General features: G+C 45.0%; 1 protein-coding gene across 1 annotated transcript; it reads left to right on the forward strand.

Annotated features, from left to right (window-relative positions):
- The first annotated feature begins 10,688 nt into the window (after positions 1-10,688).
- Positions 10,689-18,311, forward strand: DEFB1 (defensin beta 1). The gene is made up of 2 exons (XM_050801157.1): positions 10,689-10,872; positions 18,077-18,311. Exons 1-2 carry the CDS (start codon positions 10,812-10,814, stop codon positions 18,220-18,222), a joined length of 207 nt encoding a protein of 68 aa, XP_050657114.1. The 5' UTR covers positions 10,689-10,811; the 3' UTR covers positions 18,223-18,311.
- Positions 18,312-20,460: the final 2,149 nt, after the last annotated feature.

A 20,460-nucleotide genomic window follows, 5' to 3' on the forward strand; every position in this document is an offset into this window, starting at 1 on the left:
ACAGAAATTATCTGTAAATAGAATTTGCTTCTCTAGAAATCCTTTGAAACCCTTTGAAAGCACCAAGTACCTATAGATTCACAGTGTGAGTCTGAGCTACTTGCATCACCTCCATAAGGTACACCGACATGACACATTCGTGTATCTCCAATGTGGCCCAAACGTGGCACGGAAAGCCAGAATTCTACTGCTGGCTCCCTTTGGAGCCATGTTGCTCAGTAAGGCCACCACTTGGGCCAATGCCCATCACTGGACCTATCGTTTTTTACTCGAAGGAGTGGACGTTGCGATTATATTCAAAATAGAAGAGACTGAAATATTTTATTACACTGAGCAATTCTATCCTGCAGAACAAACAAAAAACATCATAAGCCAGGTTGAATGATAAAGTAGAGAAAACATCGGTAACATATATGAGAAACAAAAGCACTGATTTCAAAGAATAAAAAAAGCTGCAAAACAATTTTTAAAAATGATCCAATGGTCAATTGACAGACAAAACTGACCAAGGAAATGCAATGCAAACAAAATAGCAGAGAAACAACGAGAGGCACAGATCCATCCTTCCCTAAGTCACCTGGCCACACAGCTCCTCCTGCTCCTACCATGCTTCCTCTAAAGTGGCCGAAGAGCTGCATGTTAAGAAATATCCATCTGCCATCCTTCTTCCAGTGTGGTATGTAATCATTATAATATGACCCACCATTCATGGACAACTTCTGCTCTCTGTGTCCTGTGCTCCACTTTCTACTCATTTTTCTCATCTAATAATCACAACGTCCCATCTCATCCCCTATACAGAAGACAAGGATGTTGATGACCGCTGAGATGCCTTTTCAGTGGCTAGCCTAGGATTCGAACCCAACCCTGTCTGGTTCTTTCTTTTGCCAGGGTCTCTCAACCTTGGCACAATTAACAATTGGGGCTTGATAATTCTTTACCATAGGAGGCCATCCTGTGCCTTGTAGCATGTTTAGCAGCATCCCTGACCTCTCGTAACCAGATGCTCATAGTGCTCCCTCCCAAGCTGCAGCAGAAAAAGTGTCTCCAGACATCACCAAAGTCCCCTGAGTGGCAAAATCACCCCTGGTTAAAAACCACTGCTTTCAACTATGTTTTCAACCCTGCTGCCCTAGTTTCACCCCAGATCCACAAGAAACCCAGTGATCCTCCAGGGCCCTTGTCAGGTGGGTGTGGAAACATATAAGTCATTTAAAATAAAGTATTTACTGTCTGTCTCTCCTCAGCCCACAGTAAAGTTGTTGAGATAAGGAACTATGTCTCTAATTCACCCTAGCACGGTGCCTGGCAGATAGCCAGTGTCCAAGATGTTCATAATGTATAAATGAATGGATAAACCCAGGCCAGTATGAATGGTAATATTGGAAACAGGTACAAGCCTATACTTTTTTTTTTTTTGCATGTAATTGTAAATTAGTAAACCTTGTGGAGAACAAATTGGCAACATGTATTAAAATTTTAAAGGTGGAACCCCTTTAAACTTTCAGCCAACAACTGCAAGCCTAAGAATTAATGCAGTAAATTCCATATCACCTACCTCAGGAAAACCCACCAGTGAGTTGCCCAAGTCAACTTATTTATCCTCATGGTTCCCTGTGCTTTGTTTTCATAATATTTATCATCAAAATAATTAAATAGGCTCACTAGTCCTCCTCCTTCAAAGCAGGGACAAGCATTTACAGGTTCTTAGTATATATTTGTTACATAAGTAATAATTTATATGAGTAACTATAACAAGTAAATATATGTATATACATACATTTGCTATTATAACTGTGATTACTGCACTACTCTTATAGTAGTAAAAAAAAATAGAAATAATCTAATGTCCATTTACAGGAATGTGGTTAAAAAGTATTCTACTGAGCATCTGTATATCTTCTTTAGACAAATGTCTATTTTGCCCATTTTTAAATCATGTTGGGTTGTTGTTGAGTTTTAGGAACTCTTTATATATCTGGACATAAAAATATTGTCAGACATAAAATCTGCAAATATTTGCTCCCATTCTACGACTTGCCTTTTTATTCCATTAATAGTGTACTTTGATGCACAAAAGTATTTTTTAAATTTTGATGAAGATCAATTTATCCATTTTCTCTTTTATTGTCTGTGTCTTTGGTGTCATATCCAAGAAATCATTGCCAAATCTATTATCGTGAAGTTTTTCCCCTATGTTTTCTTCTAAGAGTTTTGTACTTGTAGTTTTTATGTTTGGGTCTTTCATCCATTTTGAGTTAATTTTTGTATATGCTATTAGCTAAGGGTCCAATTTCATTCTTTTGCATGTGAATATCCAATCTTCCCAGCACCGTTTGTTGAAGATTGTCTTTTCTCCCTTTCAGTGGTAGTGACACCCTTGTTGGAAATCATTTGACCACATATGCAAAAACTACTGTTAAGCTTTCTATTCTATCCCACTATTTACATATCTGTCTTTATGCCAGTACCACGCCATTTTGATTACTGTTCCTTTGTAGTGAGTTTTAAAGTCAGGAAGTATGAATCCTCCAAATTCGTTCTTCTTTTTCAAGAATGTTTTGGCTATTTAGAGTTCCTTGACATTTTCTATAAATTTTAAGATAAACTTTCTATTTCTGCCAAATCATTGAGATTTTGATAGGGATTGCATTGTATCAGTAGATCACATTGGGTAATAAGTACATGAAAAGTTATACATGAGGCACAGTCAAAAATTCACATATAACTTTCAACTCCCTAAAAACTTAACTACTAATAGCCTACTGTTAACCAGAAGGCTTGTCAATAAAATAAAATATTAATTAACATACATTTTCTATGTTATATGTCTTATATAAGATATTCTTACAATAAACTAAGCTAGAGACAAAAGTTATTAAGGAAAACGTAAGGAAGAGAATATATATTTACTCTTCATTAGGTGGAAGAGGATAATCATAAAGGTCTTCATCCTCATCATCTTCACATCGAGTGGGTTGAGGAGGAGGAGGTGGAGGAGGGGTTGGTTTTGCTGTCTCAGGGGTGACAGAGGTGGAAGAAAATCCATGTGTAAATGGACCTGTACAGTTCAGCCCTGAGTTGTTCAAGGATCAACTGAAAATGCATGCATTATAAAAATGAATTTGATCTACAAATATTGAAAGATACACAACTGCTGGGTGGAAAGGAAAAAAAAGCAAGCTGCATATCAGTATTACAATGTGTTTTCTTTTTACAATCTGTAAAGTATTAAAGTGTACATGAATAGATACCTCTATGTGTGTAGAAGAGAATGTCATTAACTGAGAGAAACCCAATTGTTAGCAATCTGTTTATCCATGAAAAACAGGATTCAAGGCAACTTTCCTTTTCTGCTGATACACATCAGTATTGTTTTAACTTTTTGCAGCACATATATTATTTTTATAAAGAAAATATATTATCTACAAATAATAAATATTTACTTTATTTGCAAATAAAGACAACAAAACCAACAACAGGGAAGACTTTGAAGACCAGCGCTCCCAGAGCCATCAGCTCTGCTGCGCTTGCTGTGTTCCCTGGTGTCTGAGGTCACTCTCCTTGGCACTGGGATGTCCTGCCTGCAGAAGAGAGGATGACACGCAACCCCCTCTGCTGATGGCTTGGGTCAGTTCTGGACGTACCACTCATTACCTGTACATTACTCTCTGTCAGTCTAGGTGTACCATCTAGGATGGGGTGATGATGACCTCATAATATGGAAAAGACTAGAAATAAGCATGGTAAGAAGTAGCACTAATTGAACACTCCTCATCTGTGCACATAAATGTATTAAACCCACATGATCCTCTGGTGTTTGACAGTTTACCATTCCTCCTAGCAGTGGGACAGGTAAGTGCCAGACCCAGCTGGCCCTGCCTCTCCATAGAGGCACAGAGCTGAATCCATCCTGTCTGACTCAGAGGCTGGCTCAGCTCCCATCAAACACAGCCTCTCATGGTCCTGAGGACTAGACGCATTCACAGTGGCATCGCACCTGGCTGGGGCGGTGCTCGGTGAGGCTGTGTCCTTCGTTTTCCTTCCTTGTGGCATTGAGGAGCTAGCTCCAACCTACGCGGGTGGAACTGACTCTCTGAGGAGCTCCTGAGATGGGACTGAAACCAGCTCAGCCCCATCATGCGAGGACTGTGTCCTGTTGACCTTGAAGGTAGAGCCCCAGGGCAGGCACTGCCCTACACAGCTTCTGTCCTGCCCCAGACCCCCTCCCCTCTGCACACTCAGGTCTCGTGCTCCAGAGCTGTGACAAGCACCTGACACAAACAGCTTCTGCTCTGGGCAGCTGCCAGTGGCACGGCCTGTGAGGCCAGCAGTCAAGGACGTGCCTTTAACAGACCTCCTAAATCTACTGCAAGTGGCCAGGTGCAATGGCTCATGCCTGGAATCCCAGCTTCTTGGGAGGCTGAGGCACGAGAATTGCTTGAACCCGGGAGGCAGAGGTTGCAGTGAGTCGAGATCACGCCACTGCATTCCAGTCTAGGTGACACTCTGTGAGAGTCTGCCTCAAAAAAAAAAAAAAAAAAAAAAAAAAGACCAGGCACAGTGACTCATGCCTGTAATTCCAGCACTTTGGGAGGCTGAGGCGGGCAAATTACGAGATCAGGAGATCAAGACCATCCTGGCTAACACAGTGAAACCCCATCTCCACTAAAACTACAAAAAATTAGCCGGGCGTGGTGGTGGGTGCCTGTAGTCCCAGCTACTTGGGAGGCTGAGGCAGAAGAATGGCGTGAACCCGGGAGGCAGAGCTTGCAGTGAGCTGAGATCACACCACTGCACTGCAGCCTGGGCTACAGAACGAGACTCTGTCTCAAAAAAAAAAAAAAAAAATCTACCATAGGTAAGGGAATAAGGAATTGTGCTCACCACTTATGGAACTTGCACAGTCTCAAACCAAACAAAACATCCATGACTTAAAACCTTAAGTTCCTCCCTGAAGAGGAAGCCCCCACAGGGGTGAGGGTAACAGGAGGTTGGGGTGCTGCTAGGAATGGAGTCCCCGGAGTTTTGATGTCCTAGAAGAAATGAAGAGTTCACCAAGAATACAGATAACACTTGCGTAAGTCTAACCAGCTGCCAAAACAATGTGCCACAGGCTGGGTAAATGCAAGTTTATTTCTCACGGTTCCAGAGGCTGGAAGCTCAAGATGAAGATGAAGGCTGATTCGGTTCCTGGTGACGGCCGCTTCTTGGTTTGTGCATCACGCCTTCTTGCCATGTCCCAGAGCTCTGATGTCTCTTCCTCTGACTAGAAGGCCACCAGTCCTATGCCCTCATTTAGCCTAATTACCTCCTTAAACATCCTTGCATGCATTTATGCAAGCAGGGAATGTGTTCCATCCATAGCAACACTCTTCTGTTTACTCATTTCTTCCAAAATAGTCACTGATTATCTATGTCAGACCCTGAACCCTCCAGTGAGGGGAGACCGCTGAGATCCCACTCGGCTCCTCCCCTCTGTCAGCCTTCACTGATGACTGGAGGGAGAGACCAGCATGCAGAGAGCCAGAAATCCAGCCCCTTCCATCCAGGGCCAGAAATCCAGCTCCTTCCATCCAGGGTCAGAAATCCAGCTCCTTCCATCCAGGGTTAGAAATCCAGCACCTTCCATCCAGGGTTAGAAATCCAGCTATTTCCACCCAGGGTCAGAAATCCAGCTCCTACCATCCAGGGTCAGAAATCCAGCTCCTTCTACCCAGGGTCAGAAATCCAGCTCCTTCCATCCAGGGTCAGAAATCCAGCTCCTCCCATCAAGGGTTAGAAATCTAGCACCTTCCATCCAGGGTTAGAAATCCAGCTATTTCCACCCAGGGTCAGAAATCCAGCTCCTTCCATCCAGGGTCAGAAATCCAGCTCCTTCCATCCAGGGTCAGAAATCCAGCTCCCTCCATCCAGGGTCAGAAATCCAGCTCCTTCCATCCAGGGCAGAAACTCAGCTCCTTCTATCTGCCAGTGGAGGATGGTTGACTTTAGCTTCTTAATTCCTCTCAAATTCTTGTCTCATTTCTTCCCCCTTCCCCATATTGTGTAAGACCCTAATGGCTCCTCGGCCCCTTCCTGGGTCTTCCCAAGTCCAAGCTCACACCCTCTCCATGCATCCTCAACATCTCCACATTAGACTAGTTCTAAAATGGCAACAAGTTCATTTAATTCCTCTTCCAAAGTCTCCCTATTGCCTAAGAAGAAAACCAAAGCTGCTCAAAAGCCTAAATATGCACCCTCCACACACACACAAGCCTAAATGCATGCACACACCAAAACCTAAATACACTCACACAAACACGCAAGCCAAAATGCACACACACACACACAAAAGCCTAAATGCACGCACATGCCCACACACAAACCTAAATGCACATATACACACACAAGCCAAAATGCACACACACACAAATCTAAATGCACACACACAAAAGCCTAAATGCACACACACAAACACACACACCAAAATGCAAACACACAAAAGCCTAAATGCACACAAACACACAAGCCGAAATGGACACACACACAAGCCTAAATGCACACACACAAAAGCCTAAATGCACACACGCAAAAGCCTAAATGTGCACAACATGCACACAAAGACGCCTAAATGCATACCACACACAAGCCTTAATGCACACCACACACACACACGCTCACACCTCCTATATAGGCCTTGGTCCCTGCTCTCCTGAGATGTCCATGGTCCTCCCATCACACTTTCATCTACTCAGCCCCCATCTGCTCTACAACCTCATCCCAGGTGTCATTTCCTCCGTTAGACTGTCATTCATCACAGGTGGGTCAGTGGCTTCATCCCTGGGCTGTCAAGGGTGTGTGCACTTTCTGCCGCCACATCCCCCATCAGTCTCCTTCGTCAGCACCCACCCACAAAGGCCACACCTTTGTCAACTGTGAGTGATGAAGCCAGGACTCTAGCCAGTCTCACTGCAATGATTTATGTGAAAGTAGATGCTGCATTCTGTTTGCATGTGGTTTCTCCTGGGCACATGGCATGGGACCTGGCCTCCTTACGATCTCACCTGGACTTCCACGCCTTCAGAGCTGACTACCACGTCTCACTCCTCAAGAGAGCCCAGGAGTGAACTCTGCTCTCCAGCATCACCCTGCTGATGGATATAAGTGGAGCTGGATGATGCCCCAGACACTGGGACTAAAATGACCTTCTTCTAGCACCATCACAGGATGCTTGAAATCCTGAAAACGTAACCTTAAAAAGTAAAGTGTTTCTTTTCAAAAGAAGACATTTATGCAGCCAACAGACACATGAAAAAATGCTCATCATCACTGGCCATCAGAGAAATGCAAATAAAAACCACAATGAGATACCATCCATACCAGTTAGAATGGCAATCATTAAAAAATCAGGAAACAACAGGTGCTGGAGAGGATGTGGAGAAATAGGAACACTTTTACACTGTTGGTGGGACTGTAAACTAGTTCAACCATTGTGGAACACAGTGTGGCGATTCCTCAAGGATCTAGAACTAGAAATACCATTTGACCCAGCCATCCCATTACTGGGTATATACCCAAAGGATTATAAATCATGCTGCTATAAAGACACATGTACACGTACGTTTATTGCAGCACTATTCACAATAGTAAAGACTTGTAGTCAACCCAAATGTCCATTAACGATAGACTGGATTAAGAAAATGTGGCACATATACACCATGGAATACTATACAGCCATAAAAAAGGATGAGTTCATGTCCTTTGTAGGGACAGGGACGAAGCTGGAAACCATCATTCTCAGCAAAGACAGGAAACCAAATACCGCATGTTGTCACTCATAGATGGGAATCGAACAATGAGAACACTTGGACACAGGGTAGGGAACATCACACACTGGGGCCTGTCATGGAGTGGGGGAAGGATAGCATTAGGAGATATACCTAATGTAAACGACGAGTTAATGGGTGCAGCACACCAACACGGTACATGTATACATATGTAACAAACCTGCATGTTGTGCACATGTACCCTAGAAATTAAAGTATAATAAAAAAATTAAAAATAAAAATACATTAAAAAAATAAAGCAAAATGTTTTTCAGGTTCAGAGCAGAAAACATCAGTCCTGAAAATCAGGATTCCAGGGTTTAGATTCCTTCCCCTCCCAGGATCTCCAGACACCATCGGACCTCACATGGTGCCCAGCAGCATCTAAGATTTTTTACTGTATTATCTTGTAAACCCCCAAAATTTGAGGCAGGTCTCATTTAATTCAGAAAGTTGATTTTGCCAAGGTTGAGGATGTGCCTGTGACACAGCCTCAGGAGGTCCTGACAACATATGCCCAAGGTGGTCGGGGCACAGCTCGGTTTTACACATTTTAGGGAGACATGAGACATCAATCAATATATAAGAAGTACATACATTAATTCTGTCCAGAAAGGCAGAGACAGCTTAAAGCAAGGCCCCCCACACTGGGGGCTTCCAGGTCACAGATATGTGAGAGACAGATGGTTGCATTCTTTTTGTTTTGTTTTATTTTATTTTATTTTATTTTATTTTATTTATTTTATTTTATTTTTGAGATGGAGTGCGGTTTTGTGACCCAGACTGGAGTGCAGTGGTGCGATCTCGGCTCACTACAACCAACATGTCCCAGGTTCAAGCAATTCTCCTGCCTCAGCCTCTCGAGTAGCTGGGATTACGGGTGTGTGCTACCACACCCAGTTAATTTTTGTATTTTTAGTAAGGACGGGGCTTCACCATGTTGGCCAGGCTGGTCTCGAACTCCCAACCTCAGACGATCTGCCCGCCTCGGCCTCCCAGAGTGTTAGGATTACAGACATGAGCCACTGTGCCCGGACCGCTTGCATTCTTTTGAGTTTCTGATAAGTCTTTCCAACAGAGGCAATCAAAATACGCATGTATCTCTGGGAGCAAAAAGATGACTTGAATAGAAAAAGAGGCAGATTGGCCCTGAGCAGTTCCCAGCTTGAAGAAGCCCAGGATATTTTTCTTTCACAATCTTACTGAACCCACACCCAGTGTAATCACCCGGAAGCCTCCTCAGGAGTCGGTCAGCACAGAGGCTAGGGAACGAGGCTTTCCAGGCTATTACACCAGTTTTCCATTTACCGGCTGGGTGACCTTGGGCAATTGGTTTCAATTCTCTGCACCTCAGCGTTTTTCTTCTCTAACATGAGGATAATATGGCCTGGTCAAAGAATCATAGTGTGGGTTCAGTAAGACGGAAAGAAAGGGACAGAAACAGATCTGATGGAATCCTGTAGCTAGCTCATCGAGGCAGTTCACAGAGGGTGTTTGGGAGGAACTTGGAAGAGGCTGAACCGCGTCTCACCCAGAAGCAGCAAGGAGACCTGTGTTTCGCTTCTTTCTTTCCTCTTTCCACAATCTCATTGCTCCGAGGTCAGGCATGGCTCAGCCTCTTCCAAGTTTCTCCCAAACGCCCTCTGTGAACTGCCTCAATGAGCTAGCTGCAGGATCCCACTGCATCGTTCTGTCTCTGTCTCTCTGAATCTATTTCCCTCTCTCTCTATCTCTCTCTATTTCCACTTCTCTCTGTCTCTGTTTCTGTCTCTCTGTTTCTCTGTGTCTCTCTGCTGTCTCTCTGCATGTCTCTGTGTCTTCCTCTGTCTCTGTTTCTGTTTGTCCATCTTTCTGGGTCTCTGTCTTTCTCTGGCAGGGGTGCAGTGGGAGTATATGGCAGGTGCATGTTTGGGTGCAGAACAGCATTCTGCCAGGGGTGGAGTTGTTGAGGGTCAGTTCACTCTGGGTGTCTCATGCCATGTGGCTGCAGCATGGGGTTCTCATCAGACCACCATGATGATGTAGGGTGGATGTCATTCCTGGAAACTGAGCCTCAAGCTGGGTTCTCCAGCAATGCCACCACCCCCACCAACCCTGATATCCTCTGAATAAACTCTTCCCTTCCTTGGTCAGCAAGAGCCAGCGTCTGCTGCTTGAAAATAAGCCGCGGAGACATCAGGAAAGCTGCTCACAGAATTACAATGAAAATCAGTGATAAATGAAATGTTTCTTAAATCTTTAGAATCAAGGAAAACCTGAGGGATACTTGGAGAGTCGCTAACAGCATCCCAGTCTGGCAGTTGCAGCTCTGCAGGGTGGGCCCAGGCTGGACCAGACCCTCGACCTCCAAGGGCCACACTGCGGGCTCACTTTCTGAGTACCCTTTGGGAACGTCCCAAGAACATGTCTAGAGGGAAAAGAGGAAGTTTGGTCCATCGAGGACAGTGTTCTGCGCAAGGGGAGAAATGAGAAGGTAGCCTTGGCCAGAAGAAGAAACTTCATTACAACCAGCTCTGCTTTTGCAAGGGAAGAGGGTAAAGTTTGAGATTATCTTGCAGGAAGAGACCAACACCAGCTTAGAGCCAGGTGGCCCCCTGCTCAGAGCTTCCCTGTGGCTCTCCTCCACGGGATCAAGAAGGAGGGATTCCAGTGTGAACTGCCTTTTTCAGAAACCCCATCAGAACTGCCTAACCTAGAAAACCAAACAGGAGGAGCTGGCACCAAACAGGAGGGCTCCAGGCTGAAAGCTAAATCCAGCGGCAGCCAGATGGAGACAACGTGCCATGTGACTGCCGACTGCTCAGGGCAAATGACACCAGGGGTTAGCGATTAGAAATTCACCCTCGATTGTGGCACCTCCCTTCAGTTCCGTCGACGAGGTTGTGCAATCCACCAGTCCTATAAATACAGCGACACTCCAGCCTCTGGAAGCCTCTGTCAGCTCAGCCTCCAAAGGAGCCACTCCTCCGTTCCTGAAATCCTGGGTGCTGCCTGCCAGGCGCCATGAGAACTTCCTACCTTCTGCTGTTTACTCTCTGCTTACTCTTGTCTGAGATGGCCTCAGGTAAGCTCCGGTACCTGCTAGAGTTTCCCATCGCCAGGACTGGGGACACTGGCGATGATGTGACCGTCAGATGGCTGCCTCCGTGTCCCAAGGGAGGAGGGACAAGCAGCAGGAAAGCATCCTGTGGTTGGCAGAAGGCAGCAGGCAAGCCCTGTCAAGCCTTCAGGGTCTGTGAGCAGCCAAGGAGTGAGCATGGCAGGGTTATGGAGCTTGTCACAGGCAGCTGCCTGCATCCTTGTCCTGGACATGTAGACAGTATTCTATGTAGATGAGATTGCTGCTCCCCCTGCAAGACGGCTCCCCACACTGAGAGGCCGGCTTCCTGTGCAGAGAGAAGGGCCGGCCCCATCCTCTGCCCAGGTCACTGGGTGCAGCCTCCTGGGGTGCCCTAGTACAGGTGAGGTGCTCCTGCCCCACCCATCAGGCCAGCTCAGCCGGTGCCTTGGACTCACCTCGTGTACAGGCAGTCCTCTCCCTCGCCTGAGAAATGCACCCACGTTCTCCAGGCTAGGGGTCTCCCCAGTCAATAGGAGGGGGCTTCCTGTGAGCCAGGTGGATGTCAGCTTCTCTGGGCCAAAGCAGCCATGACCCAGACATGATGGTGGGATGCTGCAGGAGGAATCGGGGACATGTTTTATCCCAGCCCTATCCCTCGCTCACACAAGTCACATGGTGCTGAGCCTTGGTTTATTCATCTGCAGAATGAAGGGCTGGGACAGATGACCCTAAAAGCACTCCAGTTTGGAAAGCCTCTGTAAGATCTTATTGTAAGTTTCTCTAGGCCATCACTTTATCCAACAGATAGGCTTAATTTACTCCAATTATGCCTCAGTTTTTCCATCTGAAAGCTGAGTACAAAAGCATTCTAAATGCAGAAATTTCATGCCGCCTGTTGCTGCCACATGTTTTTTTGGTTTTTGATTTCTGGTTTTTTGGTTTTGTTTTGTTGTTTGTTTGTTTTGAGACAGGGTCTCACTCTGTCACCCAGGTGGGAGTGCAGTGGTTTGATCTCACCTCACTGTAGCCTCTGCCTCCTGAGCTCAAGCCATCCTCCCACCTCAGCAAGAAAGTTTCCCAAGAAACTGCAACTACAGGCATGCACCACCACACGTGGCTAATTTTTTTATTTTTATTTTTTGGTAGAGATAAGGTCTTACTGTGTTGCCCAGGCTGGTCTCAAACTCCTGAGCTGAAGCGATCCTCCTACTTCAGACTGCCAAAGTTCTGGGATTATAAGCATGAGCCACTCCACCAAGCCTACCATGGTTTTTTTTTTTTCTTGTTTTGTTTTGGTTTGGTTTGGTTTTGAGACAGTCTCGCTCTGTCGCCCAGGCTGGAGTGCAGTGGCACAATCTCAGCTCACTGCAACCTCCGCCTCCGGGTTCAAGCAATTCTCCTGCCTCAGCCTCCTGAGTAGCTGGGATTACAGGTGCCTGCCACCAAGCCTGGCTAATTTTTGTATTTTTTAGTAGAGATGGGGTTTCACCATGTTGGTCATGCTGGTCTTGAACTCCTGACCTCATGATCTGCCCGCCTCAGCCTCCCAAAGTGCTGGGAGTATAGGTGTGAGCCACCATGCTGGGCCCATGTTATTTTTAAAAGAATAGAAAATATTACTTCGTGCCATGTAGTAAAAGTAGATGCTGTTTAATTACACCCATATTTCAGTTCGGGGTGTGTGCATATGTTTTTACTGAGTAGCAGTGAGAAATTTCTGATTCAGTCCAAACTCAAAAGAGTTTGAAAGGCACTTTGTTAACATAAAGAATTTGTGTTTTCAGTCTATTATATCTAAATTGAATTATGAGAAGCTATTCCTGAGCCTTCCCAGTCACAACTCCCTCCTTCCCCCAAGAATAATCACTCACCTGACTTTTATGGTGATAACTTTTCATATTCTTTATACTTTTACCACACTAATATTCAGGTTGAATAGTACAACTTGGTTTGTGCACACATTTCTGTTGGCCAGTAGGTGCCCCTTATGCCTCTATTTCCAAATGCTGAAAAGTTGCATTACTGGATCATAAGATATGCATATATTCAATTGCATTGGACAATGCCAAACTGTTTTCCAAAATTGTTTACACCAATTTGCCCTCCCACAAGCAGTGAATAAGAGTTCCTCTTGCTCCGTATCCTTGCCAACATTTGATAACATCAATTATTTTTCAATTTTAGCCACCTGGTGAGTGTAGCAGTAGCTCACTGGAGTTTTAATTTGCAGTTCCCTGATAAATAATAAGTTGCATTTCCCTGATAAATAAAAGTTGGACCCTTTTATATATAGTTACGGGCAACTGAGTTATTTTTTGTAAAATGCCTGTTTGTCTTTTGCCCATGTTTTCTATCAGATTGTCTGTCTTTTCTTACTGTCTGTAGTTCTTTCTGTATTTTGTATGCAAGTCTTTTGTCAATTATATACATTACAAGTATCTTCTCTTGCTTTGCGTTTTGATTCTTCACTCTCTTAGTGGAAACTTTCCTGGAACAGAGTCTTTCATCATGATTTCAATGTAGTCGAATGTGTCACGTCTTTGTCCCTAAGGTTACTGCACTTTGGATCTTGTTTAAGAAGACTTTTTTTACATCAAAGACATGAAGATAGTCCCCAGTACTGTCTTCTAAAAGCTTATCTTTTTTCTTTTTACATTTAGGCTTATATTCCATCTGGCAATGGGGTGTTTGTGTGCGTGTGTGTGTGTGTGTGTGCGTGCGTGCGTGTGTGTGTCTTTGGTATGAAATAAGGGTCAAGTTTTTTTGTTGTTGTTTTTTCTTACCCAATATGAATATCTGATTGTCCAGAACCAACTATTTTTTTTGAGACTGGATCTCGCTCTGTCACCCAGGCTAGAGTGCAGTGGCGCGATCTTGGGTAACCACAACCTCTGCCTTCCGGGTTCAAGTGATTTTCCTGCCTCAGCCTCCCGAGTAGCTGGGATTATAGGTGTCCGCCACCAAACCTGGCTAATTTCTGTATTTTTAGTAGAGACCAGGTTTCACCATGCTGGCCAGGCTGGTCTCACACACCTGACCTCAAGTTATCTGCCCGCCTCTGCCTCCCAAAGTGCTGGGATTACAGCCATGAGCCAACATGCCCAGCCCAGAACCAACTGTTGATAAGACTATTTTTCCCCACTGTTCTGCTGAGCCACTACTATTCTACATCAATTCTCCATGTAGGCATGAGCCTCTTTCTATACTCTTTATCTTATTCCATTTGGACATTTTTCTGTCCTTGTGCCATCAGCACACTGTCTTACTTACAGTGGCTCTATAATTAGTCTTGAAATACAGTGAAGCAAGATCTCCCACCTTTTTCCAAATGTGTCTTGGCTATTCTTGGCCCTTTGAATTTTCAAATAAAATTCGGAATCAGCTTGTCAAATTAGAACCTCTGGGGATTCCCATGGTATTTGGTTGAACCAGAAGATTAATTTTTTAAAAAAGTAATCTTCAAATGTTTAAACAGAGCAGGTCCGCTCATTTAGGTCTTCTTTATTTCAAAATGTTTTGTGCCTTCATAATAACCTTTTTTATGTCGGTAGGATGTGATGTTCCTGCTTTTGTTTCTGTCTTTCTCTCAAATCTTGACCTAGTAATTCTTTACTGCTGGTTCTCTGATCCCTACGAAGTGCACGTGTGTGTGTGTGTGTGTGTGTGTGTGTGTGTGTGTGTGTGTGTGTGTGTATATTCTAGCTGTTCTTTTTGGGCTGCCTGGTCCACAATTATTGGAAAACAAAAACCTTCAGAAGCCTTTAGATTACACAAACATCTCTTAAGAAGCATGTAACAGAAACAGACACGTGCACAGTGAAATCTAACACACGGGGGAAGGCAAACGTCATGAAAAAAATGGTAAAGGCAAGTGCTTTTAAAAGGCCCCTAGACTGAAAGTAGCATAGACTGCTCCAGCAGGAAGGAACCTCAATATTCCAGACCAAAGGTTCTAAAAGTATGGCCTCTGGACCAGAAGCTTCAGTGTCACCTGGGAGCTTGTTTTAAAATGCTAAGTATCAGCCCCACCCCAGACCCACTCAGATGCTGAGGCTTGGAATATGATCTTGTCACCCAGGTAATGAGCATAGTACCCCACAGCTAGTTTTCCTCACTCCCCTCCCTCCCTTCCCCACTGGTAGCCCCCAGTGTCTCAGTGTTTAGCCCCCACTTATAACTGAGAACATGTGATATTTGGCTTTCTTTTCCTGTGTTAATTTGCTTAGGATATTGGCCTCCAGCTGCATCCGTGTTGCTGCAAAGGACATGCTTCCATTCTTTTTTATGGCTGCATAGTCTCCTCTATTTTAAATTTGAGAAGCTGGGGGCCTAGAAATGTTGAGTGGTTTGCAAAAGATCACACAGTAGATTAGTTGTGGAACACAAAATGTAACCAAAGTACCCTGACACTAATTTTGCTGCAATTCCTTTTGTATCCCATAATGTACTATATCCTGGAAGGTTAGTTCTGAAATTAGTTCTGGTTATGCACCATGACACCACAGTCAAGCAGCACTGTGGTGAAGTGAAATGAGAACTGAAGTGAGGTCAAGAGGCATCCATTCTGGTCTGGGGTTGGTCTTTGACCAGCTACATGCTCTGGAGACATCACTGAACCTTGTTGCTTCATCTGGGGAGAGGATCACAGACAGGTTGAATTAATTGAGCTCTGAAGTCCATCTTGGCTCTAAAAAGCTACACCCATATTAAATTTGGGCCTCCTCTGCTTACTCAGCATGTATATACCCAACAATTTGATTACTGAGAGGAACAATCAAGAACAAGGACCTTCACAATTTCAAAGTGCTTTCAAATTTATATGCTCAACTGAGCTCTCTAAACAGATAATCACTTGGAGAGGTTCCATCTTGCAGTGTGGGTTGGAGTAGGCATCCTCTAAGTATCTTTCCAGCAGAGAGCCTCCAGTACAGGGAGACTAAAGCAGTAAGTGGAGACTTTGGCAGAGTCTAGATGGTCATGATCTTACTTGAGGCCAACATTGTGGCGATTATTAAAACGTAGTACAATCCCAGACAGCATCATTAGGAATCAATCAGAGGAAAAGAATATAAGCTGGCAATCAAGAGACTGTGTTTTGTGTGAACAAATGAGTGGCCTTGGCCCAAGACGCCAACACAAAAAAAATTCTTCTTTTCTCATTGTCCTCAATGCCTGGTTTCCGGGCCCTTCCCAAACCTCTTCACTCTCCTATGGATGTGAAGTTGGCCAACAGACTTCCCAACGTTTGAAGCCTGGTATCAATACGGGGTCCCTTCTATTGAAATCAAGTTCAATAGCACGTTCTGCGGTGGTAAAAAGACTGTATCTGCTGTTCGATGAATGCAGCACCCATTAGCCACATAGGGTTCGTGAGTACTTGCAATGCGGATAGGGTGATTTCAATTAACCTCAGTGAGAACAGCCACAGGGACCATGTGGCAGCCATATTGGTCAGTGCTGCTTTGTAGTGAACAAAATGAGAGAAATGAAGCCTTTTTTGGCCTTAGTTGGTGGGACACATTGAAGGAACTCTGTATTGATACCAGGTTTCAAACATTGGGAAGTCTGTTGGCCAACTTAAACACATCCACAGGAGAGTGAAGAGGTTTGGGAAGAGCCCAGAAACCAGGCATTGAGGACAATGAGAAGAGTTTTTCAAAAGTGGAATTACTGGCCAGGTGCAGTGGCTCACGCCTGTAATCCCAGCACTTTGGGAGGCCAAGGCGAGTGGATCATGAGGTCAGAGACCTCCTGGCTAACACGGTGGAGACCTCCCGTCTCTACTAAAAATACAAAAAATTAGCCGGGCATGGTGGCAGGTGCCTGTAGTCCCAGCTACTCGGGAAGCTGAGGCAGGAGAATGGTGTGAACCTGGGAGGTGGCGCTTGCAGTGAGCCAAGATCGTGCCATTGAACTCCAGCCTGGGTGACAGAGTGAGACTCCATCTCAAAAAAAAAAGAAAAGTGGAATTACTGCAAAAGCAGAAAAATAGCCGCTGGATGCAAGTTACTGATGGGACAATTTCCATCAGTGTGAAAGCCATCTTTCCAACAGAGATCTGCGACATTGGAATGTATTGTCTCCTAGGGTGACGATGGCCTCTTGTATTAGTCTGCTCAGCCTACCAGGTTTATGGTTTAAACCACCCATAAACAGATTGGGCAGTTTTACAACAGAAATATATTTCCTCGCAGTCCTGGAGGCTGGAATTCCGAGATCAAGGTGCCAGCAGGGTTGGCTTCTTCTCAGATCTCTCTCTTTGGCTGGGAGACAGCCACCTCCTCCCTGGGTCCTCACATGGTCCTTCCTCTGTGTGTGTCTGTCCCAATCTCTTCTTATAAGGATGCAAGTCGCATGGATCAGAGCACACCCCAATGACTGTGTTTATCTTGAATCATCTCTTTAAAGTTTCTCTCTCCAAATACAATCACCTTCTAAGGCACTGGCTAGGGCTTCAACACAGGAAATTTTTTCCTAGGGGACACAGTTCAGTCCAAAACGCCTACCAATGAAGGCATGCAAAATGATGGCCTGCTGGTCCCTGGCCAGGAAAATCACAGGCGACTGTTCCCTGTTGCATGGAATAGAAACCTAGTCCAGAGTACTGTCTCTATTTATGAGATCTGGGATACTGGGAGAAGGGCAAAATAAATTCCAAGTAGAAAAAAAACTATGAAAGCTTTAGAGAGTAACCATAATTTCAGCCTGACATGAAAGGATCCTCGATTTCAGCTGAAATAGTGATGTGGGAAGTGGGGGAGCTGGGATTCAATGCAGAGGGAACAGTGTAACTGAAGGCATGGAAGGAGGGAAGTTTAGGCTGTGTTTGAAGAGTGGCACCTGCTTCCACATTTCTAAAACACAGGATGTGAGTTTGGGGTGTGGTGAGACAAGGTGGAAAACTTATTTGGAAAACAACTTGAATTCTCTGCACACCTAAAATCTCTCAGCATAAGAAAACCCCACTCAGAACCCCACTGTTGGTTCCTTGGCCTATATTTGGCCACAGCTGGCATAGCCCCTGACTGAGTAAGCTCTTCAGACACCTCATTTCATGAGTAGTCCCAAAGATCAATCATGTGCAAATTTCTGGAAGAGAAGACTCCCCAGTGTTTTGCAGAGTTATTTGTTCTGCTTTCACGAGATGTTCTCAAATCATTGCAGCTACAAGCCATGAGTCTGAAGTGTCTGTGTTCCCTCCTTACAGGCGATAACTTTCTCACAGGTCTTGGCCACAGATCTGACCATTACAACTGCGTCAGGAGTGGAGGGCAATGTCTCTATTCTGCCTGCCCAATCTATACCAGAATTCAAGGCACCTGTTACCACGGGAAGGCCAAGTGCTGCAAGTGAGCTGGGAGTGACCAGAAGAAAGGACGGAGAAGTGAAATGGACTTTTTATAAGCATTCTTTTAATAAAGGAAAATTGTTTTTGAAGTATACCTCCTTTGGGCCAAAATGAATCTTGTGTCTCAATTGGAAGAGGTAAAGAAGCAGGGGGTTAGGGTGCATGGGTTGGAACGTGTGACAGGTCGAACCAAAAAGCCTGCTGGGAACAGGGGAATGATGACCTAGGCTTGAGTGATGTCACCTCCACTGTGTTTGATCCTCAAACCAACACGTGACTGATTCTTGTTGTTGTTGTTGTTGTTGTTGTTAAGATGGTGTTTCACTCTTGTCACCCAGGCTAAAGTGCAGTGGCACAATCTCGGCTCACTGCAACCTCTGCCTCCCAGGCTCAAACGGCTCTCCTGCCTCAGCCTCCCAAGTAGCTGGGATTAGAGGTGCCTGCCACCACACTCGGCTAATTTCGGGGGTTTATTTTTGTTTTTAGTAAAGACAGGGTTTCACCATGTTGGCCAGGCTGGTCTCGAACTCCTAACCACAGGTGATCCACCCGCCTTGGCCTCCCAAAGTGCAAAAGTGCTGGGATTACAGGCATGAACCACCAGCCGGTCCCAACACGGGACTGATTCTCAGTGTCCACATAATTCAGAGGTCTTAGCAGTCTGCTCAGTGAAATAGTCCACTGACAGAACCCAGAACTTCCATTTTTCTCCTTTCTGGTCTTAGGGCAGTGTGTTGGTTAACTTTAGCATTTGAGAATCTCCAGGACTACTTGGAGAAATGGCAGCCTCCAAGTCTGGAGCATAAGATGTACAAGAGAAGCTGAGTCATTTTGTTGTGCTAGAAAGAAGACCTCTCAAAGACTGGGGGGTCACACCAAAAGAACACCAGCTCCAAACTGAAGCGGAGCCCACTGGCCACAGAGGGACATTTTCCCTAATTGCAGCAACTAATGATGACAACTGATGAATGCACACAAGTATATAAACATCCATGAGTTCACAATGACAATTAAATAGTTTCATTTATAATTAGAGCTTGCTACAGCACCAACTTATCACTCCAGAAATTTCTTCTGCATTTTCAGCACGAACTGTGTTTTAGGGCGAACAATAGTTAAGGAAATGTCTTCTTCATAGAATTTCCCTAACTAATAAATGAAGAAGGGATGATAGAATAATAAAATCACCATATTGCAACCCTGAATGAAATTATAGGTCTAAAGCAACCATCAATGGACTGTTTTAGAACCATTTGGTGAAAAGCTTGGCAGGGAATTTGATAAGCGAGGGTTAAGGGCATACTTGATCATCACTCTTATCCTCCCTAAAACTGAGACAACCAGACATTAATGGGTTTCCTGTTGTGATGTAATAAGAATTACACATTACCGACCGGGCGCGGTGGCTCACGCCTGTAATCCCAGCACTTTGGGAGGCCGAGGCGGGCGGATCACAAGGTCAGGAGATCGAGACCACGGTGAAACCCCATCTCTACTAAAAATACAAAAAATTAGCCGGGCGCGGTTGTGGGCGCCTGTAGTCCCAGCTACTCGGGAGGCTGAGGCAGGAGAATGGCGTGAACCCGGGAGGCGGAGCTTGCAGTGAGCCGAGATCGCGCCACTGCACTCCAGCCTGGGCGACAGAGTGAGACTCCGTCTCAAAAAAAAAAAAAAAAAAAAAAAAAAGAATTACACATTACCAGGCATGAACTATTCTTGCCCAAAGAAATGGAACCTGAAACGAATTGAGTTTCTAGATCTAACTACTGGTTTACGGAAAACACAGGACTTCCGGAAACAAGCGAAACAACAGCACAGGAAGCAATCTGTCAAGTCCAGAGTGTGAGACATTCTACAGGAAAAATAATCTCGTGTCTCCAAGAAACCAATGCCATGATGAAAAAGAAAGACGGAAAAGAGACAAAACAGCCAGCATGTGGCCTTGTTTGGCCCCTGTATTGCACTATCTTCCTGGCCAGGTGTGGTGGCTCACAACTGTAATCCCAGGATTTTGGGAGGCCGAAGAGGGTGGATCACCTGAGGTCAGGGGTTCAAGACCAGCCTGGCCAACATGGTGAAACCCCGTCTCTACTGAAAAAAAAAAAAAACAGCCAGTTGTGGTGGCGGGCGCCTATAATCCCAGCTACTTGGGAGGCTGAGGCAGGAGAATTGTTTGAGCCCGGGTGGCAGAGGTTGCAGTGAGCCACAATTATGCCATTGCACTCCATTCCAGCCTGGCCAAC

Source organism: Macaca thibetana, chromosome 8 (genome assembly GCF_024542745.1).
Source record: "Macaca thibetana thibetana isolate TM-01 chromosome 8, ASM2454274v1, whole genome shotgun sequence".
Taxonomy (NCBI): domain Eukaryota; kingdom Metazoa; phylum Chordata; class Mammalia; order Primates; family Cercopithecidae; genus Macaca; species Macaca thibetana.